This window comes from Protopterus annectens, chromosome 5.part0 (assembly GCF_019279795.1).
Source record: "Protopterus annectens isolate FY-2018-M chromosome 5.part0, PAN1.0, whole genome shotgun sequence".
Classification (NCBI taxonomy): Eukaryota; Metazoa; Chordata; order Ceratodontiformes; family Protopteridae; genus Protopterus; species Protopterus annectens.
Window position 1 is genome coordinate 461,644,902 of NC_056735.1, and position 25,067 is coordinate 461,669,968.

Consider the following 25,067-nt stretch of genomic DNA (forward strand, 5'->3'; position numbering starts at 1 on the left):
ATACCTTCTGCTTGACAAGCATGTCACTGATCTCTTCTGGATCACCAACAGTAACTATCTGGGTTTTGATCACATGATCCAAAAGAGCCAACCAGTCTGTGAGTTCAGCCCATGCCTTGTTGAAGTCAGCCAGAGAAGGAACCTCCACTAGCAGTGAAGAAGGCATTTCCAGTCTGGAGATCGTAGTTTCCCTGGTAACCAGGGTCTGAGATACTGTGGTAATTGTTTGACCAACAGAAGCAACTGAAAAATATAACACAGAGTACCATCAGTTAGTGAGAATATGTCTCAAGTCAGACAACTTTTGTTACCATGAACGTGTTAACTTTCTTGGCAGTCATTATTATAACCACATTATTTCATGGCCACGTTTCCTCTTGATGTACAGAAGTGCATGACAATGCACACATGCCTAACGTCATTATTATAACCACATTATTTCATGGCCACGTTTCCTCTTGGTGTACAGAAGTGCATGACAATGCACACATGCCTAATGTCATTATTATAACCACATTATTTCATGGCCACATTTCCTCTTGATGTACAGAAGTGCATGACAATGCACACATGCCTAACGTCATTATTATAACCACATTATTTCATGGCCACATTTCCTCTTGGTGTACAGAAGTGCATGACAATGCACACATGCCTAACGCCATTATTATAACCACATTATTTCATGGCCACGTTTCCTCTTGGTGTACAGAAGTGCATGACAATGCACACATGCCTAGCATTGATGCTGCTGTTTACAGGCTATGTACATGGCATTAAAAATTATAATCAATAGCAAATCCAACAAAATGAATTCTGTCATTTAAAACAAAGAACAGTTGCCATACTGGTAATGGAAGGCTTTACATACACACAAAGAGTTCTACTTAGGTGGAGGACTTTTGAAATAATTTATCTGGCTAGGGTGGTAACAAAAGGGTTGAAATCATTTTTGCACATGCTCATTCAGCAAATTAATATTGTACTGTCTGAGGAATCACAGACTTTTAAAATGCATCTATATTAAAAGAAGGCAAGTTGTAGCAGTATGGCAGCTTCACATAAATCTCAGAATAAGATGAACACTTATAAAAGGAAATGAGTAAAGACATTCATTCATACCAAATCCACTTGAAAAAGGTTTAGCATTCCTGCAATCTGGTATTTATCCTCTAAAACTATTTTTTTTTCTGTTTGTTCCAAATCTACCCTTGTATATGTTTTTATTTTCTTCAAATCAATGGATGTAACATAGCAACATCACCTATGTAAGCAACAATCCAAAACCAGCAGCACCTGGAACTAACAATTATTCATAGGTTCATAGGTTCATACTAGGCTATCTGCCCTATCATATTCTTTGATTTCCACCCAAAAGTCTCATGGTGGGACACACGTATATGAGACACATATTATTATCTTCCCCCAAGGAAGGGAAAGCTTAGAATAGCCTTTCTTTTCCCTGCTTCCCTTACTGGTTCCTGATGGGCTCAGAATGTTAACTGAAACAAGTCATTTAGGTTGTAGTAACGGCTCCTTCAGTTTATGACACATAGGAGCTACAAAGAATTCTGATATGCATATGGTGAAAAAAGGAGAAAAACAACTAATTGAATATAGTTCAGTGTATTTATGTATTTGAAAGTGCACGTTATATGGCAACAATCATAGTAATATTCATATAATAAAGCTCAGTGTGGATATCGTGGCAGGATAGGCCTGAAGGCTGGTGAAAAAGAAACAATATGTAGTAAATGGAGTTTTATTACTATAATTAGCACTGATAAATATGACATTAAAAATGACTTGTTCACAAAGGTTGGTACCATATCTCTCAACTGTCCAGATTTTTGCATCATATTTTTGGTCCATTTCTCATAAAAATATAGTTTTCTGACAAATCATTGGCAATTCATTGAGGATTGATGTCAGAAAATAATGATATAACATTTGATTTTCCAAATTCATACCTTTCAGAAAATTCATGCTAATGTAAAACCTGTTATTCTAGCAAGTTCCTAAGTTTGCAAGAACGATGTTTAAAAATTGTCCCTGTTTTGGGGCTTTGATCCCCCATTCTTTATGGCTTCTTCCACATTTTTTGCTCTATGAGGTTGAGAGGTATGGTTGGTACATAGCTGTAAAAAAATTAGTCAGACTAGCTAAAGCACTCAGAAGCATAGATTTGACTTAACCTAGTTTCAACATAAAGACAACATTCATATCCACATCTTTAAATGTGTAGTCACATATAGACCTGTACATGTACAAAAACACACTGTGATTTGCTTTACAACCTTTTAACACCAAAACATCAGTAAACATAATCACTGACTTCCAAGAGGTCTTAGTTATCAGATAAAAACACTGAACAAATTAACAGATAAATACCTTTACAGGTTATAAGTGATCATAGGATTTAGTCGTGGCCAATGTGTTTTGGGGAAATACTTGCAAACCATGAGTAAATTCAAGTAAAACACTATTTCTGTCATACTACATTAATTCCTTGCTTGACAAGGTACTTTTTCTTTTAGTTTCAGATTAAGTTTTGCCTATGAAAGAGCTGGTTACTGGCAATATGCTTGGTTATAACAAGAATAATAAGATGTTTTCTGCTTCATGCATGATTATAATTCCTTCCGTGGTTAAAGAAAGAAATGCTTCTAATCGAAAAAGAGGATTGATGCTTTGAGACATTAGCAAGCTGCTCCTGAAGTCAATAGAAGAGTTTGATTCCTTCCATTTCAATATGCTTAATGTATGACTTTAGAGACAGCACTCCCTCATCACATCCAAAGAGGTAAACTTGTGTCCAGTGGGCCTACCTACTTAAAAAAATAAATAAAATAAAATAAAAAATAGTAAATGACTAGCTATGATAATAAATGTTTATCTTTATGTTTTAGTGTTAGCACACTGCCTCAGCATTTGTTGCTGCTGCTGCTAAATTTGGGACACAAATGTTCCTGAAAACAGCAATAAGTGTTGACCATATTAACAATGATCCTCAGACATATACCTAACACAGATACCTTTCTTTCTGTAAAAAAAAATGCCAGATATGAATGCAATCATCAATTCCCAGACCATTTTGAAGATTACATGCAGATGGTAAAGGGAGCTCCTGTTTTAAGGAACCTGCCATTTTGAAGATTTTTATCATCAGAACAGCATACTATTTCAGTATTTTCCAGTTCAACCCTCAATTAACTGAAAAAAAGGAAAGACAACAGAAAAAAATAAGAGGAACACAAAGAAAACAAGAATGAGCTTGTTACATTTACCAGTATGCTGATCAGTCATTCCAAAGGACAATCCTCCAAAGCACTGGGTGAGGTGGGAGGCTAATATGTTTCAGTTGGTGAAGGAATACTGATAGCTCAGTAGATATGGTCAGCATACATTGTTTCAGGTGACAGACTTCAGTTGCAATGTTTAAAAATTCATTGAAGGAGGGAGCAGATTCACTCTTCCAGTTTCTTGTTATTATTTTGCTTGCAATTGTTAGTATGTTCTACAGGAGTAGATATTTCAGTCTGGTAACACATTCAGGGACTGGAGTATTGAAAAGAACTAGTGATTCAGTTAAAATAAATTTGTCAAAAAATAAAGGTTGTAGGAAGTCACTGATCTCATTCTAATTACCTTTGGTGTCTAACTTAAATCTCCAACAAACCAACTTGTTTTTGGATATTAATTTTATTCTATGTAGAGTAAAGAAAGATCCATGTAAAAATTTCCAAGGGGATAGTTTCCATTTAAGTGAACAACTGGTTTGTTTGGATGATAATAAGAATTAATATACAGAAGATTAATAAGTTGTATAAATGTATCTGAGAAGTTACTTTCTTCAAGTACCAGTGAGATGCAGTTCCAATTAAACCAAATCAAAAGCACTACTGATATCCAGACTTACTAAAGTTCTCTTTTGTTTTATTTGCAAAACTAATTAATGTTAAAATATTTTCATATTGTCGTATGAATTTCTATTTAAGATAAAACCAGTGTGGATATCATCAACCAGGAGTGGTAGAAAGTGTTTAAATCTATCAGCATGAATGGCCATAAATAATTTATAATCTCTATTTAATAAAAATGATTGGACTATAAGACAAGCATTTTACAGGATCTTGATATGAATTTAGAATTGGGGAAATCAGGGTGTACTTCCAAGAGGGAGGAAGATTTTATAAGTTTTTAACTACCTTAAAACTTTAAAGAGTGTATCCAAATCTTCTTTTGGCATTCATTTATAAAGTTCAGAAATTATACCATAGTTCCCAGGAGCCTTGTTTGATTTTAATTTCTTAATTTGAGCCCTTAATTCAGAGTTTGAAATAGGCCCATCACTTAGATTAGGAACAGAACAACAAACCAGTGACCACCGAATTATTTTATTACTTCTGATGTCTCGGTGGCAAGCCTTCAAGGAAATTAAAAACATGAGAACTGTATCATGTATATATACTCTAACTCAGTATTCAAAAAAACAATTAGTGCAACAATTAAAATATATTAAGACCCATAAAGCAGCAAGATTACATTTTACAAAAACATTTTCCAATTAAATTCTGAATTTATTCCCTTAGGGCTTAAAGTGTCAAACAAGAATATAAAGTGCTTCTTTTAAAGTAACTTATTTTTCATACAAGAATCCAAGAGAACTTTATCAATTCTTTCACTAAGATTAATTTGATCCTCAGTTTTTTCTTAGTTTATATCTTAATATTTTTTTTTTATTTCATCTTGGGAATCCATTAAATAATGATTGATATTTATTATGTTATAGTGATCTCTAAATTCTTTCAAGATGTCTTCTAAATCAGTGACTTTCTTTTATGGGGGGGTGTATATTTCTTTAATATGATTAGATTTGTTATATATTTTTGTTCTGATGGCTAACTTATCCATGTATTTAGGATTAATCAAATAGTTAGCCTTTTTAATCCTTTCGAGAATGATCATGGTTTCATGATTTAAGATTTCTAAGTATTTATCATTCAATTTGTTTATGTCTTTTATCATGTTTGTATTTGTTTTTTTTTCACTATCTAATTTTAATTTCTCTATTTGTTCTTGCAATTTGCTAGTGCTTTTGCTAAACATATTATGCAAAGTGGAACAGGGCATTCATTTACATTTTTTGTTTTAGAGTTAATGAGGAATAATATAGGGGAGTTTGACAAGAAAAACAGGACTGGGTATTGTGAACAAAAGTGGATACTATTGCTGAAAGCACATGTAGAACCAGGGTTGAAAATGAAGATCTCACTGAAACCCATGCTTAAAATGAAACCCTTGCGACATTAATTTTTTAGACTTCCAGCTAGTGTGAGGTTTCACTTCCATTATTTGGTTTAGTTGTGTTTGCCACAATTAAAATAGTTATTGAAGAAGTAATTGCAGCATCCTACCCCTTTTTGTTCTTATAGTTTTGATATAAATAATCATGCTTGATTGTTGGATTATGATGATCTTGCTTAAAATAAGTGTAGGCTTTGTATATATTTTAGATAGTCTTGTTTGATATAATTATATGCTTAATATTTTATATGGTTAAGCATTGGTAGCCTCAGGCTTTAGTCATCATTTTTTTATTTAATTTTCTGGCTACCTCATATGTTCTATGGATTATGTATTGCAGTTTTATAACTTATATAGTTATGTTTTATTTTGTAATGTTTGTATGAAATATGGTATAGGTTTGAATATTACTTTCTGTTTAGGAATGCATATTATTACAATTTTTCCCTGATGTTTATTTTTTGGGTCTATATTACATATTTGAACACTTAAATGTTCGAATAGCTAAAGATCGAACTTTAGTGATCGAACATTTAAATGTTCAAATATGTAAAGAAATAATATTAAAAGAAAAGGAAAGGGTTTAAGCAGGGGGGATGTGTCCGCCTGCACCCCTCACACCCCCACTACTTAAATATACCAACTCTGAGATCGCACTTCAGTGTTCTACAGTGCGGAAATGGGAAATTTCCCATTACCTACACTGTAGCGTGATCTTGGAGTTTTTATATTTAAGTAGCGGGGATGTGGGGGTTCAAGGGGGCTTGCCCCCCTGCTTACACCCTTTAGTTTTTTTTCATTTTTTAAAAATTTGTATTCATATTCAAACATTTAAATGTTCGATCACTAAAGTACAGTCTTTAGCAATTCGAACATTTAAGCGTTCGAATATGTAATTTAGACACAATCTTTTTGCATAGGATGTTCATTATGGTCATTAGTTATTGCTTAGTTTGGACTTAATATTGTATATAAGGAGGCTTGCTCATTGTTTCAAGTCTCACTGGACAGTGCTTGTCATGTGATTGCTACACACTTTGAACCATTTGTTTCCATTCAATGTCACTAAGCTCTTTTTATGAGATGAGAATTATGTAATATTTTTTGGTATTTCTGAGATTTTTAAACAACCAAGTTTACGGTATGATGTTTAGTTTTGATAAGATTGCATATCTTTATGACAGCAGTGTTGGTTATGTGATCGATATGGACTTAGTGTCATACGTTTTTGTTGAGTGCCGCTATGTTTCAGTTTTTGTGCAAGGAAGGAGTATTTTTTTTGTTATGTTTGTGACTTAAATTACCCTATTTAAGGTACAATGTTTTAGTTTTAAGTTAGATCATACATCCTTATGATGATACGAACAATGAATACTTTATATTTTCTTTTTCATTTAATAAAGTATATGTTTAATCTTATTTTATGCATAATAGTTTTTAAGAGTGACATAGAATTTGTTTTAAGAAATGTTCATGCTTTTAACTACACTATTTATTGATAACTTAATGCCTTAACTGCTTTTAGACATGTGATTATCTTACTAACTTGTGATTGGCTAGAATGTGTTTTTAAATGAGGTTACTTGTTCAATTGTTACAATGGTCTTATGAAGTAGTGGTTACTTTGTGAAAGTGTTTACCCGTGTTTTAATAAAAGTTTTTTATTGTTTATATAGTGAGAGCTGCTCTTGTAGCCATGTTTGGAAGGGGTTTATTTCTCGGATATGTTCTTGCAATTCAATCAGTTCTTTATCCCATTGTTTTCTCTTTAAAATATACCAGGATATAATTCTACCATATAAATATGTTTTTAAAGCAACCCATAAACTACACTATTTATTGATAACTTAATGCCTTAACTGCTTTTAGACATGTGATTATCTTACTAACTTGTGATTGGCTAGAATGTGTTTTTAAATGAGGTTACTTGTTCAATTGTTACAATGGTCTTATGAAGTAGTGGTTACTTTGTGAAAGTGTTTACCCGTGTTTTAATAAAAGTTTTTTATTATTTATATAGTGAGAGCTGCTCTTGTAGCCATATTTGGAAGGGGTTTATTTCTCGGATATGTTCTTGCAATTCAATCAGTTCTTTATCCCATTGTTTTCTCTTTAAAATATACCAGGATATAATTTTACCATATAAATATGTTTTTAAAGCAACCCATATATCTCAGATGTGTCTTTTGTGTAACTGGAAACTATAAAAAAAAATTTTGAATTTCTTTTAGAAAATAATCCTTAAAGCCTTCAAGTTAGTTATATAAGCAGGTATGCATTTAATGAAAACACTGTTGTGTTGCTTTAGGGCTAGTTCAAAAGTTATAGCATTGTGATCTGAAAGGGGAAACAATATAGCCTTAATCTTATATAGACTATTTATTAGGTAATTTGATATATAAACTCTATTAATTTTGGTCTGAGTTCTATGTCTATGTGAGTACTGAGTAAAAAAAAGTGAGTCTGGATCTGAAAAATCCTGTATAACTTTAACTTGGATTAGACCAATAATTGTTTTTAGTTCTTTAGCAGGTGATGATACTATTTTATTTCTAGTAGTGTTAGAATTCTCATGCATTAAAATACAACTAAAGACTCCTGTTTATACCATACTGCCTATTGTGATATGAACAATTTAGTCTAGGTGCTGTTTAACAGTCTGAATTCCTATTCCAGGAAAATGTCTTCTTTTGTTTTTTCCCAGTTAGGGGTTGCACAATGGATCACCTGTCTGCTCATAATTGGCAGTGAAGTTTTATGGTGTCAAGTTGCTAGCCCGGCACCCCTATCTTCCACAGAAGGCACACACACATGCGCACTCATGCCTAGGGCCAATTTAGAGTGTCCAATCCACCTACAGCATGTCTTTGGGAAGTGGGAGGAAATTAGAGCACCAGGAGAAAACCCACGTGACCAAAGGTAGAACATGCAGACTCCGCACAGAAGGCACCCCAGCCGAGGATCAAACTGGAGAATCTCTTGCTGTGAGGTGGCAATGCTAACCACTGCACCACTATGGATGCCCAATATAAATAAATAAAGGTATATAGTTTATTAATTTCCAGTGTTATTGAGCATAGTAAACTTTTGCCATCTTTATAAGAACTATCTTAGGGATAGGCAGAGTATTTCTCCATGAAATTACCACCCCTCTTTTTTCTGATTATGGTGAGAGCTAGATAGTACAGAATATGATTTAGGATTTTGCCTATCAATGTCAACTTGTAATAAATGTGTCTCTTGCAAAAATATGATCTGGGAATTAAAAAGTTTCAAAACATTATTGAGAATCCCTCTCTTGCAACAATTATTTAAACCATTAATGACTAAAGATATGCATTTAAAGCAAGACATAGACTTGAAATAGTGATTCTATATAAAGAGTTTTCATGAATTCCAAATAGTGTACATACCTTTGTATCACATCTTATCTCAAAATTAACTCATACGAGAGAATATATTCATTGGTAAATAGACTGTTAGCTATAAATACATGATAAACAATAGTGGGCATCAAAAATATGAAATTATTTTCATTGAAAGAAAACATACATTTATAAAACTCTTCAAACCCCACATGGAGACTAAAACTCTCTGTTTGAGTAGTAAAATTATCCAAACATTTCTACCCATCCAAAAAAGGAAAAAAAAAAATAAAACCCAACATCCTCTCTGCTATGTTTAAAATAATATTTCCATTAAAAAAATGAAAAATAAACAAGATAGGAGTTAAAAGGCCCCCATACTAATTATTTTTTTAATGGTGGCAAAGAATTTTCATTATATAAATATTTAAAATCCTACTAATAATAATATGATGTTATGTAAGGAAGTAAAAATTGGAAAAAATATTGTATCAACAGACCCTTTAGGGGTTTTCCTAGACGAGTGAGTCCTTAAAACAGTAATACATGAATTATACAGTTATTAATAGTTCTAAAAATACAGCTAAAGTGTATTTATTACCAACCCAATGAAATATTTAAGTAACCTAGAATCTATTATATAATCAATATAAACTATATTGAACTTGCATAGATACTTTTCAATGTTAGAACTTTTACATTTTTCACTAATATCAACAAAAAGAAAACAGAAAACAGAATGTGTCTTTTAAAAGTTAGACTTCCAATCATATCAGTGTATCACATCCATGAAGCATTACCCATTTCAGTGTATTTATAAATGCTTAAATATTTATCTGCCACCATATTATGTGATTTAGGTATGAATAGGAATAATAAAAAAATATGTATAGCTTTAAGAAATGTAACAATAACTGTATAGTCACAGAATCTAGAACAACAAAGATTTCAGCTAAGTAATCATAGCTCTGTGTGTTATAACAACTGATAAATTAAGTATCCAAAGTAATAAAAATATATATAAAAAGAAAAAAGACTGATGTAAAGACAGGTAGTTACTGTCTCAGAGAAGTTAATACATCAATGGCTGTTAAAGAAAAAAGTGATACCATCTTGTCTTATTAATTATTTCCAATGTCATTCAAATTTCCATTTAATCAGGTAAGGTTAAAAACCCTCCCCAACAGTTTGACTGACTGCAAAGCCAGACAACATCAGTGTCATTTTTTTTAAATTTGAAATAGTCTATGCAAACTTGGTGGGAAACTCAAATCTAGAAAAAACAAAGAATGAGCCAACAAGAAGCCTTTATCTTCACCTGACAAGTCAACAATAAGAATTCTTATTTTTCCATCAATCCAATAACTAAAACCAAACCAAAAAACAGACCTATTCTCTTCACTCTCCCCAAGACAAAAAACCATCACACAACAAAGACTTCAACCATCCCAAAAATTTCCTTTGCAAGCACTACTAATGAGAGCCACTCCACACAAGGGTCAAAGGAATATTGCAATCCATAAAATATAAGAAACACCACCACGCATCCTCACAGACACATCACAAATGATAACAATTCACCTAGCAGGAATCCCAAAACACTAGAAGCCATCACAGCACACAAAGCGAACCACTCACATACCCACATTTAGGCAAATCACATCAGTCAAATACAAACTGACATCACCAAAGTCACAAACCGAGACAGTCACCCAACAAAACAATCTCACTGAAGAGCAATGTAAGCACCTGAATGTTAAGCAAGAAGAAAAGTCTCTTCAAAAAGAGATATTATCAGAAAATCAATCATAGACTGTATACACCTTAATAAAGCAGTGTGTAATCTGTCAAAAAAACATACAAAACATAAATAATAATCTATTCTAAGCATACCTAAAGAATTTACATTAACAGAATAGAAATAGGTGCATGAACTGGATATCGTTTAGTCAATGAAGAGAGACCCAGAAAGCATTCAAAATTATAACATAAAGGCACTATTGGAAAACATATCATGAACCATGACTCATATTTACTTTAAACTAGATTAACAGTTAACACTATCTGGATGTATTAGTATGCAGCATGATAAAGAAAGAAATATTTTATATATTAGCTTTTTTAATAAATATATATGGAAATATTTACCTAAACTTAATTTAACTTACTACAGATGAATCTGAAGCTCCTTTCATTACCACCTAGAAGTCAAATGAGGTAAATGCAGTTATAATAAGTAGATAAGAAGGGGAGATATAGAGAAAATTTAATTATTCAACACAGTAAAGCTAGATAGTGTTCAGTTTATTTGTCCTTTAATTTCTTTTTCTTTTCACTTGTTTTCTATCTGGATTTCTCTGCTTGCCTCTTTAATGAAGCACTGTTGCAATCCATATCCTCTGTTTGTCCTAAGATGTTATTAATTTTCAGGTATGTTAAGGTTGTATCTAGTTCTTCAAATATTTTAGTTTCATCAGAAAGGAAAATTTTTAATCTAGCCAGAAATAAAAGCTGGACTTTTATTTGTTTTTTCTTCAGTTCTCTTATAAGTGGGAGAAAACACTTTCGTTTAGATATAACTGAAGAGGAATAGTCATTATCAAACCAGATAATTCTTTCTTCAAGTTGAATGGAAGACTTTGATCAAGCAGTCTTTAAGACTAATTCTTCATTCTGAGAGGAAAAATAATCCTACAATAGTAGATCTTGAAGAAGCAAGAATTTGAAGCCAGAGATATGTGTGCTATTTTCATAACAAATGACAATGCTTCAGGCAAGTCCAGTATCTTTAGTAACTAAGATGACAAAAAGTTTACCATATTATTTCCTTCTATTTTCTTTGGTAAACCAAAAATCTTGTGTGGGATGTAGTTTTATATTATCAATCTTGTTCAGGAGAGAGGTATTCTGATTTAATAAAAATTCAATATCATGTTCATCCTCATTCAGTCTCCCTTCTATATCATTTAGAGAGTCCTCAATGCCAAATATTTGAGCTCTCTGCTGTCGAAGTGCTTCATGCATTTGATCCATTTGTTTAGTGCACTTCTCCTTGAAATTATCAAGTTTAGTGTCTATTTTTATTTATTTATTTAGTTGACATTTGTTAACCAGGAATGTCCAACTGAGTATGAGTCCTTTTTCAATGAAGGCGTAGGGAGAAAAGCTCCACAAAAAGGAAGTGATACAAAAATATTAATTGTCAAGATTGACCAAAAATTATACAAAGCTGTAAATACAGTGATAAATGTAAAGTACTGAAGTAATATTACATACAAACAGCAATGTATAAAATTAAGGTACAATATAGGTCAGTCTGAAATAGGGTACACTTGTAAAGACAAACAAAGGAAGCTAATGTGAAAATTAGAAGAACACAGATACATACTTAAATAAAAAAGTGTAAGGGTAAAGAAATGAAGAAAAATAGTAAAGAAAGAATATAGTAATTCCTGAATATTACAGAGAAACAACTGAAGTTCTTTCTTAAGAGATAAATCTTGTGAATTTGCTTTCATATGGTTTATTTTCAGGCTGCATAAGAAGGCATTTTTCAGATAAAGAGTTTGACAGGAAAAATTCAAAATAACTGATTCATTTTTTAATTCTTTGAGGGCACTTTAACTTATAGAAAACAATTTCAATTGGCTGATATTATAGATAGAGGTTAATATTTCCTGTCAGCAATATATAAAATAGCAAAGCAGGTGAATTCTGCTGCTATCCTGTCAACATTCTAGTCACACCCCCAAAGTTTTATCTTCTTAAGCTTTTAGCAGGAGATGATGAAGATGAGTCATCATCATGCATCTCATGCAGGTCTGTATTTATGTTCTCTCATAGTTCAGGTCACTCTTGGAAAGAAAATTGATTTTGAGCCACACTTTCCAAAGAAAACACATCTCAGATATTGCTTCCCTGTCCAAAGAATCGCAACAGTCAAAATTATAGTGCACTATATGAAAGCACACTTAATGAAAGATGTTATAATACCATAAGCAGGGAATTCTCTAAGCTTTTTCAAATCCTATTAGGTACAACTGGAAGTGGTGGCAGACGAGAGAAGTAGTTAATGATCTCAGTAGCAACAGTTAAGGAGCACAAAAAAATCATCTTGCCTACCCTTTGCAAAATTCTGAATTTGTATCATATTTCAAAGGAGGAATATACTGTGGTGTTTGGGACTTTTGCTTAGCCAAATAAATCACACAGTAATATGTACTGGGATGTCTGCTCAGGATATTAATCCAGTCCTCATATGGGGTATAGAGGCTATCACTTTGCTAGGAGCTGAAGGTACACAGTCTGAATAGATCCAAACTGCAAAGCTAGCAAGCAGAAATTCTACACACATTGCTTAGTAGGAATGATTGAATCTTTACTAATTTTGATCCAAAATAATGTTATATTGAACCCAAGTTTGTGGCTACCATGCTTGTATCTGCAACAATTTGTTTATGCTATTAGTTCCTTTTTTATTTTTTCTTCCTTGTATGCTGCTTGGATCTGAAGCAGATTCTCCTATGGATCAGTGCTCTATCACAGTTAACTATTTTAACTACATAAATAAATCTAACTTTACTTAAATGTTCTCCTCTACAGGGCAGTTTTTTGCATGTGCCATTTTATCTTAAATTTCCCATCATCCTTTGTTATTGAACATAACACCTTGTAATAGATTGTTCCACATGTTTGCAATGGTCTGAAAAAATCATTTTTCATATCCCCAGTTAGTGATGTAAGTTAGTTATTTGGATGAATGGAATCAAGCTAAATGTACAAACTACATATCAGTCAACAATTACAGCTAATAGCTAAACCGTTAAGGGGGATTCAATTTTCCAAGTGCGAATGACATGAGAGTCGATTTGTCTTCCAGCATATTTACCATCATCTGACCAGCCTAGATTTTCCATGAGTTGTCCTGCTAATGTTTCTACACAGTGTGCTTTGATGTAGACAGTTTCTTTAAATGTTTTAAAACTATGCTCCCTTATTTTTTTATGTAGCTCCCTTCATAATGGTGTTGTTCTCAGGATAATCATTGAGTCTCATAACACCTGGTACAAACCATATACAATATTTTTGACCTCTTTACCAAAATGGCTCTGAACTATTTATGTCCATGTTGACACAGGTTTGCCCAAACTGTACAGAACATCAGGTTATTACAAGAGATGTGTATCTGCTGATTTCTACTGATATTTCCCTTCACAAAGCTCAACATTCTCCAGTCTTTTCTTATACATTGAAGGGATTTTCCCCTATCTTTTTTTTTTTTTTTTTTTATTAAGAAGTGACTTGTTTTTCCAGAAAATGTTATCTCCTTGAAAGGTGTAGAGATATACCTTTGAAGCAATATGTACCAGAAAAGCTTTTGGGAAAACTATAAGATTTTCTAAATGGCAGACGTTAGCACTTAATTCAACTTTTTCCTGTAATGAGCAGACTGTTCACCCTAACTCTTCATCAAACCATCTAGAAAGTTTTCCATTGTAAATCATAAACTCTGTTTACATTTTGTACGTTATTGTTTTTAACTTTTGTGATTTTGTAATACAGGGAATGTTTTATGAGGAAATGCATGTTGTTAAGTAATAAAAGCTGCAATTGTCATAACCTTTTACATTTGAAATCTCAGTAAGCTTCATTAGATAGAAACAAACATGTTTAGTGATATTTCTAGAAAATGGTCCTCATGACTGTCTGTCTACTATTGTCCCTATGTTCCTATAATAAGGAGATATTTATTTTAATATCTTAAGGATACAAGTCTAATCTTTTGACAGCAATGTAAGGAAAGTTAGCATCAGATGGCTGTTTGCAGAACCTTTTTTCCCTGTGGCATCACCATAATGTGTGGTATTTAAATCCTGCTAAAAGACATATAACACTCATTGGTAACATCACCCATAGAAATTCCAAAAAAGAGTTGGGACTATATACAAAGCCTAGTTAACTTTCTCTTATATAAACTTTGTATATACAAAAAAAAAAAAAAAAAAAAACTACGTGGAACATTAACAGCAAAAAAAGCAAACCTCAGATATTTAAACGTATGCCATACTGGAAATATGCAGAAAAATAATTACCTCAGGAGTCTGTATATGTCATATAGCCTTCATTTTGTGAATGAAGATAAATGACTGCTTGAGTGAAACTTGAAAAATGAACCTGATTACAGAATGCAAATAAGCGATGAAGAATAGAAAGGGTAATGCATTCATCTGTGACAGGCTTTTGCAACTCATTTCAGAGTGCAGTTTAATAATTTTATTATGGTTTACTGGAAACAAACTGAACTTCCACATAGCATCCCTTTGTAGAGTCAACACATTTAATGGTGCATTCATAAATGTTCCAGATGCATGCATAGTTACAAAGGACAGATATATGGCATTCATGGGCAGCAGTTCACATTGACGGACATGTGCTGGGAATCTGACAGTTTCTTTTGATGTGCTGCCTGTGCAATGGGACTATATTGCAGAGCTTCAGGTTTTACTTAAAGGAAAATAATCAGCAAGATCCATAATTACATGGGGTATAGATACAACGTTACATCGCAGATCCAAAATCTCAAAAGAGGTTTAACGGGGAGTCTGGATTTAACAGAAGTCAGCAAATATAAATTATGACCAAAACATTGATATAGCAGTCTTAAAAACTATCAGGCTACTAATTGACTTCAATGCAAAAGATAATTTAATTCATGCAGATGTCTGCTTTCTCACAGAAGTGAGATCTCTTAAGTCTGTTATTCCATTTTTCAACTTTTAAGTTTAAATGATTAACCCTCATACCTCTCAACCTTCAGACAGTGAAAGTAGGAACAAAGGCCCTTGTAAGATTCCAGCCAGGAAAAAAAAAATTAGGCATCTTGCATACCAAATAAGGCATAACTCTTCCCGCTTTCAGTAGGTATGTGAGATACTACTCAGAAACAAGTTAAAAAAACAAAAAACAAAAAAACAAAAATACAAGCATGATAAAATGATGAAAGAATATAAACACATTATCAAAAAGACAGTGTAAAATCTATAGACTTTAATTAACTGTATTCCATTGTTCTGGTATAGGAGGTCTGCTTCAGAAAAAGGAAGATGTAAGATGTGTGTCTTCTTTATTTAAATTATTGTTGTTACTAATATTTGGGGTTTTCCTTGCATAATATAGATTTAAAAATCACATGTGATGATGGGAAATTCAGAAAACTGAATGACGTGATAATCAAACCTGAAAACAGGGTCGCACCTCTAAAAATAGGGACATCTTATGCATAGGAAAATCAGGCCTAATAGCAGCATACCCCTAAAATACTGCATCTGTATCATAATATCGACAGCTTAGGCTGTCGAATCTTAAAATATCGACACCTAAGAGTCAAAAGCTAATAATAGTGAATGGCCACATCATCGAATTCTTTGTCCCATAAACAAAATTCACAAACACACCCAAACATAGTGGGGGCTGCACCCCCCCAACTAAATATACCAACTCTGAAATCGCTCTAAATTGGGGAAAGGGCAAATCTCCAATAACGGCCAAGCAAATTCTTTCCACGAGGAAAGAATTTGATGATGTGGCAGTTCGCTATTGTAAGAGTTCGATGCTTAGGTGTTGATGATTAAGCATTTGACAACCTAAGCTGTCAACAATTCAATAGGAACCCAAAATAGTGACACTTGAGAAGTCTGTTACCATTTGTTTCCCGAAAATGCTAATTCTTGCAGACCAGCTGTAACATAATGCAGGGCCCATTTGGCATGTATAAAATATGCTGTTCCCCCTGCATATCATAAACTGTAATGTTTCTGAATGTCTTTCTGGGTATGGTATTCTTCCACAATTATTCACATGTCTAGTATCATACGTTGGATTCTTTCTGGGCAGAGGAAAATATAAAGTGCAGGAAGTTATAAGTTTGACTTACTAATTATTGCCCAGAGCAAATGATGGGAATTTGTGCAACTGATAAAACCAGTCAAATGAAGCACTGATTTATAAAGTCTTCTACACATACCTCTCAATTGTCCCTGATTTTCAGGGACGTCCCTGATTTTGACTGAAATTTTCCCTCTGCCCCTCTTAGTCCCGCTTAAAACTTGTGACTTTTGGAGGAAAAGTGGTGAACTGCACGCAATAAATAATGCCAATAATTAAGAGGTATAGACTTCTTTTACTTCAGAAAATGTATATTAATTCACATTCTCTTATTCTGTCAATGTCTTAATTTAACAAGACTAATATTTTAAAAGTGTCCCTGATTGTCCCTGATTTTTTTCTTAATTTGTCCCTGATTTTAATGAAATTTGTCCCTGATTGGTCGAGAGCTATGTGTACCAACACACCCAACACTTTGAACTTTGAGTAACTAAGATATGTGTAAATGTAGTTCAGACACAGACTAATTTGCCCACAGATACCATTTAGGGGTGGGGGATGTATAGAATGGGAAATCAGATATCTGAAGGAGTTTCAGTTTTGGGTGATGGGAGAGTAAGGGTTAATGTTAGGAGGAGGGATTGAAAAAAGGAGGCAATGATGTAAAGGTGAAGAAGAGTTGTTCAGTTTTTATGAGTAACTGGCAGTTGGGGAATCAGATTTTGGCATGAGCTTGCTGTCCTGCTCACACTGTCGTTCTTTATGTTATGTGTTTAACATTGAAGTTATGTATGCCTTGTGGATGCAAGCAGGCAGAGAAGAGAGGATGGGATGCACCTTTTCTATTCCCCCTTCTAGTATTTCTATTTTGTATTGTATTTTTGGTTTAACTATTTGGTTATCAAAGTGAGTGGCATTACACTGTTTCTAGTGGGTGGTTGGGATTAAGTGAACAGTTTATTTAATGCTGCCTTGCATCAGTAGTACGATAAAGGTAAGTGTGTAATGTTGCCTATTGTAATTTGTTTTGTTGAATTTTATGACATTGACTGTACTGAATCAATCGCGTGTTTTGTCTGCTAATAAATGATTGTCTTATGCTAAATGGTGTAGTTATTGTTTTTATGGGGTATCTGGACAAATGCAAGTCTACTGTTAGGATAAGTCTATATATTTGTATATGTATATAAAGAGAGAGGCGAACAGGTTGATAATGTCTGCAGACACAAACATACAAGCATATATATGCATTTAATGATACAGGAAATGTATCTGACAAAAATGAAATATAGAATATTTATGTAATAACACACTTTGATGTGGGTTACATCACTAACGATGTTTGATCTAAAAAACGGCAACAGGGTTGCTTACTGAACCTAAAATCAAAGCAGGGAGTTGGACATATGTTAATGTTACAAGTCTTGTTCTATGTGTTACAAGCAAGCAAGCAAAATAAATGCAATGTATCCCCAATGACAGTGAAGCACGTTAAAGGATATTTCTTGTAAAATTAATATCATTGTTCACCTTCTGTTTCCCTGTGCTGATATGAGAAGGATTAATAATGATATGACAGTTCTTCGTGTTAAACATTCATTCACATCTATGTTTAAAACAATTGGGCCTTTTTTCTTATAAATCTAGGTATTGGTTAGCCATGCTGATTATTTTTAAAGAATACTGTTAATAGATTATCAGGAAGATAAGTAATTTCCTATTGAAAAGCTGCAAGTGAGCAAACTGTGTTACCCACTTTTTTGCTGTTGAGGAAGAGGGTGGTGCATCTTGTAAAGGGAAACTATTTGTAACAGAAAATAAAAAGAAAGAGGGATAGAGTTAGTAACTGCCTCAAGAGAAGTGAAACATGACAAGAGAAGGAGCACAAATTACCAAATCCTGTAGAGCTACAACTGAGAGTTCCTCCTGATACTGAGCTAGCTGTCCCGCAATCACAACAGTTTAGCAGTATCTGCATTGACATGCTTTGGAGAATGGGGGTGTAGGTTTTCTAAATGATGAGGGTTTGTTAAGTGGGCAGTTCTTCTCAAATATGTAATAAACAGTCCACTGGTCACAGTGAGCTGTTAAATCTTATCCAGTGGTCACAGTGAGTTATTAAACCTTATCCACTAGTCACAATGGGCTGTTAAATCTTATCCACTAGTCACGACAAGCTGTTAAATCTTATGTACATTGTTCAGTAACCACTTCAGGCAAAATTTAACAAGAAATACTTAAAAGCAAATTAGATCCTGAAAACATAACTTCTTTCTGGTAATAGCATATCAAGTAGTTTAACACAGTTTGAGCAATCCATTATGGTAGTAGAGGCAGCCATGAACCCTATAAACTGTAAGTGTTGTGAGCCTTGTTCAACTGCCATAATCATAAGTCTGAAACATAAAAACATGGGAAGATATGCTGGTATTCATTCACTGACAATATATGAATGTGGATATAAATCTTGACTGTTCTGCCAGAGAAAATAAGCTTTCTTCTGGGAAATTATTCTCCTGTGGAATTATCAAGGGAATAAAGGACAAGTTGGCAATGTCATGTTTGCAGGTGTCACTAACGTTTTCAGTTTTGCTCTGTATGACAGGTTGCTATAGGTAATGAAGTATCCGTGGATATAGTAAAGGCAGTGGAATCTATACAAGAATATATGGGTGAGGGATTAAGCGGGAATGATTGCTGTTCATTTACACGATCTGTGAGCAACAGGCATACATCATAGCAAGAAAAGCTGAAAAACGTCCTATTTAATCTTTCCCATTAGCATTGCATGCATGAAGAGTAGAATGATGCATAAATACCAAAAGCAAACATAGATGCATATAGACAGAACATGAAAATTATCTCACACTCATAATCACTATTTGCTTTACGGAATTTTTAGGCTACATTATCTGTTTCCTGTTTAAGTAATCTGTAGATGTTACTTCTTTCACTAATAGTAACAAACCACTAATAAGTAAATACAAAAGATATAATTTAACGGTTGTATGACATATGAACAAAACTCATTTCTTTGAATAACAACTCCATGAGCTCAGTTCATTGAAAACTGATTAAATTGAATCACAATTCATTGAAAACATTCTACATAACAAATATACCATAGCACCTGTTTTATTTTTGTAGTGGGAGTAGAGCAACCCCCACCCCTTGCACACACCGCTGTGAGGGGCTTTTCAACCCACATCTCTCTTACTTATATATACTAACTGAGAGGACACACAACCATGGAGAAAACAAAAGAAAGAACACAGCATACAGTAAATCAGTGCTAGCGTACAAACACAAATGTCTACACATCCTGGGGTATCGCAAGATGACTGCCATGACCTGTCGACACATACTCTTATAAACTCACTTGCCTTACAACTCCTTTGAGCAGAAATGATAACATCATATACTGTATATAAACTACTACAGTTTTCTATCAAATATGATTCAGTGAAATGAGTTTTCGATTGTGTTCAACAATTTGTGATTTAGTGAAATGAACTTTCAATCAAATGACATACAGGTAATTTGCCATACTGTTTCACAAATAAACTACAGTTTGTAAAATAACATTTTTGCAACCCGAATAACCTGCAGCTCACCTAAGACAATGTTAACTCTATATTGTAGCTTAACTGTCTTAACTGATATTTCTTCAGTTATCTACTTATTCCATTCAAAACAACTTGAATGGCATGTGTATTCCAGTGGGCTTGCAGTGCTCTTTCCTGTAGCAAGTCAATTGATTTTATTTATTTATTTATTTTAGTTTGTTTGCCAGGGTAGTACACTGATCACTATAGACCATTTGGAATTACAGCCCAGGTGAAGAGAGTCACAAAAAAAAAAAAAGAGAAGAAATTCACACACACACAGAGTAATAACAAATGGTAGATAATCCCATAAATAATTGATGCAATATGTAAATAATATTAGCAGAGTAGAACATCAAATGTGAATTAATTTTACTACTATGTATGATTAGGAAGCAGTAGCTGAGAACAGAGGGTCAAAGTAGAAGCAATGCAGGTGAGGAAGAAGTTAGGTTCAGTGGAAAAGCACTTACAGTTAGATTTTTGATGAAAGTGGCTTTTGAGTTTAGGTCTGAAGATGGGGAAAAAGAAAACTTCCTTAAAGTGAAGAGTGAGGGATTACCAGAATTTGGGTGCAAACGTACCCTAACCCCTAACTAACCCCTACTACACAGCAAACTCCAAGGCACACACACACACTTACACAAATACTCACAAATGCAGCTTCACACATACACTCAAGTGCACACTTCCTAATACTATCTATCAACTAAACTCTCTCCCTTACCTCTATAGAGATGGATGAAAACAAACTTTGGGCAATATTCCTTAACACAAACGACCATGAGTGGATGAGTAAATGCCTTATTGTAGGCTGTTCTGAGAGACAACATGTGACTAATTAGCATATGCCTCACTCCTGGAATGCCTTATCACCAAGGTAGGGCTGTCTCTGAATACAAAATGCTTGCAGTAAGTTGTGCACCTTCTGAACACCATGCAGTAACCTTTCTGAATTCCTTCCATAATGTGTTGCATATTCTTGGACCCATACAGGGAAAACATTCTAGCCAAAACTGAGAAGGCAGTTATGTGAATGAATTATAGGAGAATTTCTTAAAATACAGTTAAATTGTATACTATCAGCATAGATCCATTAAAGATTTAAAAGTACAAAAGTCTTAAGTCTGGAATCATTGAATGACTTTAATCTTCAGTGAGTTACCAGATAACATATAGGTTCATAGGTAGGTACCAGGCTATTGGCCCAAGGGCCTAAGTAAGCCTAGCCAACAAGGTTCCCTGGCTTACGCCACCCAAGAAAGTTATTTTCCTGTGGCCCTGTCGAGCAGAGACACAGAAGTGATCCCTGGGATGTATTTCCTATTTCTCATCCACTCATCAAGATTTTTCTTGATGAGTGCTAATGAGGAACTTTGTTTGACATAGATGGGTAGCTTGTTCCAGAGTATCGGAAGTCTCCGGGACAGGAATCTATCCCTCTAGCATGTTCTGTTTATTGTGGTGACAAAGTTTAGGTCCCTAGAGCATGTAGCTCAGAAGGATTGGGATTTCTTTAGGTATAGCTTGTCCAACAGATCTGGGTTTGACATAGCTTTATATGTTAGGCAGAGATCACCTCAGAGTAGGCGATATGCTACGGAATAAAGCTGGAGTTTTTTGAGACGGTCAGAGTAGGGCATCTGTTTGAGGCCAGTAATCCTCTTTGTGAGGTACCTCTGTGGCCTTTTCAGCTGCTGCAGATGTCTTGTGTAGTACATTCTAAAAGGGGTGTTGTACTTTATAATGGGTCTAATGAGTGTCGAGTAGAGGGGAACAATTACCTCTTTTTTCCAGGATGCAACCCTTTTGTGATGAGGTGTGCCATGTGGAAGGATTTCCTGACTACTGTGGCGATGTGATTACCAAAGGAGAGATTAGTGTCCACCTGGGTCCCAAGGTGCCTTATCACACATTCGGCGTTAAGTAGACTGCCGCCTATGTGGTAGTTCATGGTACTGAGTTTTTACCAAAGGAGATGACAATGCACTTTTTGGCATTGAGCTTGAGGCCATGGCTCTGACATCAGGCATCTGTCTCAGTGAGGCCCTTCTGTAAGATTTCCACATCATTTGGGGACTCGTCTATGGCTCCTAGTTTGCAGTCATCTGTGAACTTTGTTAGCCAAAGGCCTTCTACGTTAGCCTGTACTTCAGAGAAGTAGATACCAAACAGGAGAGGTCCACAGAACTGAACCCTGTGGTACTCCATTTGTCACTGGTTTGAAGTCAGATTTGGAGTCTGCAACATTTACAGTGTGAGTTCTGTCAGTGAGCCAGTTGACAACCCATCTTGTGACATAGGGATTTATACCTAGTTTAGTGAGTTTAGCTATAATTCCATGATGGGGGATGGTATCAAAAGCTTTGGTGAGGTCAAGATAGGCTGCGTGAACCACCTTACCCTCATCTACGGCTTTGGAAACTGCCTCAACGAAGTCAATCAGGATCAGAAGGCATTATCTGCTTTTCCCAAACCCGAATTGGGTGGGGCCCATAGTCTGGAGGTTACCAATGTAATTGTTTATGAGTTCCATGATGATATGTTCCATGGCCTTACAGACCAGGCTCGTCAGGCTAATAGGGCGATAGTTCCCGGGATCAGTGGTAGCTCCCCCTTTGTGGAGTGGGATAACTATTGCTGTGCACCATTCAGTGGGCACAAAGCCTGATGTGAGGCTATGATTGAACATGGTGCTTAGGTGGGGAGCCAGTTCATTCTGAAGTTTGTGTAAAACGCAGCCTGGGATGTTGCTGGTCCCATGGATGCTGTGTTTTTGGCTTTAGAGAGTGCAGCTTTTACCTGTGTAGTTGTGATTACAGGGACTCTGCATTCTTCCTGTATAGATATGGGCCCTTTAGGGAGTGAGAGGGGGTAAAGTTAGCACTGAACCTATCTGCCAGGATCTTGGCAATATCAGTTGGTTCTGTAATTTTCATGCCATTGCGCTGTAACTCAGAGCAGATCTGGGTGTTGCCATTGAGATTCTTAACATAGCTATAGAATGCTTTGTGGTTGTCCCTAGAATCAGTGGCAATTTTGTTTTCATAGCTAGCTTTGGAGGATATTATAAGGGATCTTAGCTTCTTACTGAGGCTGACCAGGGAGCTCCTCCACTCATGGGATTTTACTCTCTTTTGCAACAGTTTCTTCCTTCTGTTGTAGAGTTTGTTTATGGCAGGGAACCACCATATTGGCTTCCTTTTTTTGGAGGATAGCATCTTGGTTCTGTTTTGGATAGCACGATCCATGAACTTGTGTAAGTGCTTATAGAGTGCATTTCTGTAGGATTCAGCAGTCGTAACTGTATTGTCCATCGGCATGGGTGTCATGAAGTTCGCCACCTCTGTCTTAAGAAGCATGAAGTTGGCTTTGGAGAATTTTTTTTCCATGGTTTCCTTAATGGGGGGGTAGGGGCTGGATGTGGATATCTAGGGTGATTAGCTTATGGTTGGATCTGGCCAACGAGGAGTTGACTTCAGGTGTGGAACACCGGTCACTCATGTTGGTAATGACTAGGTCTAGAATACTGTTGCCCCTGGTGGAGGTGTGGATAAGTTGATCCAGGGCATTGGAATTTATAAATTCCAAAAAGCGTTGAGTGAAGAAGTTGGTACATGAGTAGTTTTCCCAGTTAATGGTGGGGTAGTTTAAATCACCCATTATTAGGGTGTTTGGTTGAACCCTAATATTTTCCAATATATCAAGAAAAGAGGAGTGGGAATCCTGGGGCATGGTGAGAGATCTGTAGCAAGCTACAATTTGGACTGCAGTTTTGCCCAGAGTTAGTTGCACTTGGATAACCTCGGATGCATTATGCTGAGCAACTAGCTTGGAGGTGTGGATATCCTTAATAAATATGGACACATCTCTGCCTTTAGTGTTCCTGTCCAGGTTAGGTGGCCAAAATGTGTGGTATGAGTTATAGCCTGGTAATGCAGGGGTGCTCTCTGGAGCCTTGCACCAGGACTCAGTCACTGTACAGATATCGATGTTCTCTATTTTAAGGAGTGCCTCGAGGGAGTGCATTTTGAGATTTAGACTTCTAGCATTTAATAGCATTACCCTCAGTTTTTGTTTGTCTGTTCCTGTTATGGTGGTAAATTTGTCATTTGAACCTTGCCTAAAAAACGCACTATAGGGGTGGCAAGAGCCTTAGCCAGAATCCGGAATCCGGAATCCCAGGGGTGACAGGTGCAGGCCTTCTCTGGTAAAGCATTGTGGACTGTTGACCATGTCGTTCCAGTCAGACAGATATTGGATCCCCTTAGAATGACAGCAGAAGCTTAGCCAATTGTGTAAGTCGATCATTTTGTCCTTGTACTGCGATATCATTCTGGGTGATGGCAGGATGCTACTCAGAGCTAGGGTCAAACCTACCTGGGCTACAAGATCAGAGAGCTCTTCCATGTCTCTTTTCATGTAGTCCACGGAGGTACGTCTCAGGTTATTCACACCAACATGGACAATGACAGAGTCATATTTGTACTTGTTGTGGAGTGACCTGAGTGTGTGGGTTATGTGGTGGATCCTGGCACCCGACTGGCAGCTGATAGTATCCTTCTCCTTGTTTAGCCTGGTGAGTGGGACATCAGTGTGCCTGACTATAGAGTCATCTATGACTAGTGTGTTGGGTACATTGTTTTTTCTTATGGGCTGTGGTTGAGTGGCACACTGAGTCTGTGGGCTATGTATCATTTGTGTTTTGTTGGGGGGGGTGGAGGTTGTTTGCATTTCTGCTTTGGCGGTCTCTGTTGCTTGAGCAGATTATTATTGACAGCTTCCATGAATGTTTTTGTGTTTCTATGTGTGGATTTTGGCGGGGTGGGTTTAGTGGGACTATATGTGATGAGTGTGGTTTGGTGCAAGTGTTTACCTTCGCCCCTTGACTGTCAAGTTCAGTTTT

The 25,067-nt window shown here is 35.3% G+C and overlaps 1 protein-coding gene across 9 annotated transcripts in view; it reads right to left on the reverse strand.

The window, feature by feature from the left end:
• Window positions 1-25,067, reverse strand: part of DMD (dystrophin) — a 9,298,038-nt gene that overhangs the window by 3,170,353 nt on the left and 6,102,618 nt on the right. For all 9 annotated transcript variants that reach the window (XM_044072398.1, XM_044072396.1, XM_044072400.1 and 6 more), the window contains one exon: window positions 5-243. In XM_044072398.1, the coding sequence (XP_043928333.1) occupies window positions 5-243 (239 nt within the window). The remainder of the gene's footprint in view (window positions 1-4; window positions 244-25,067) is intronic.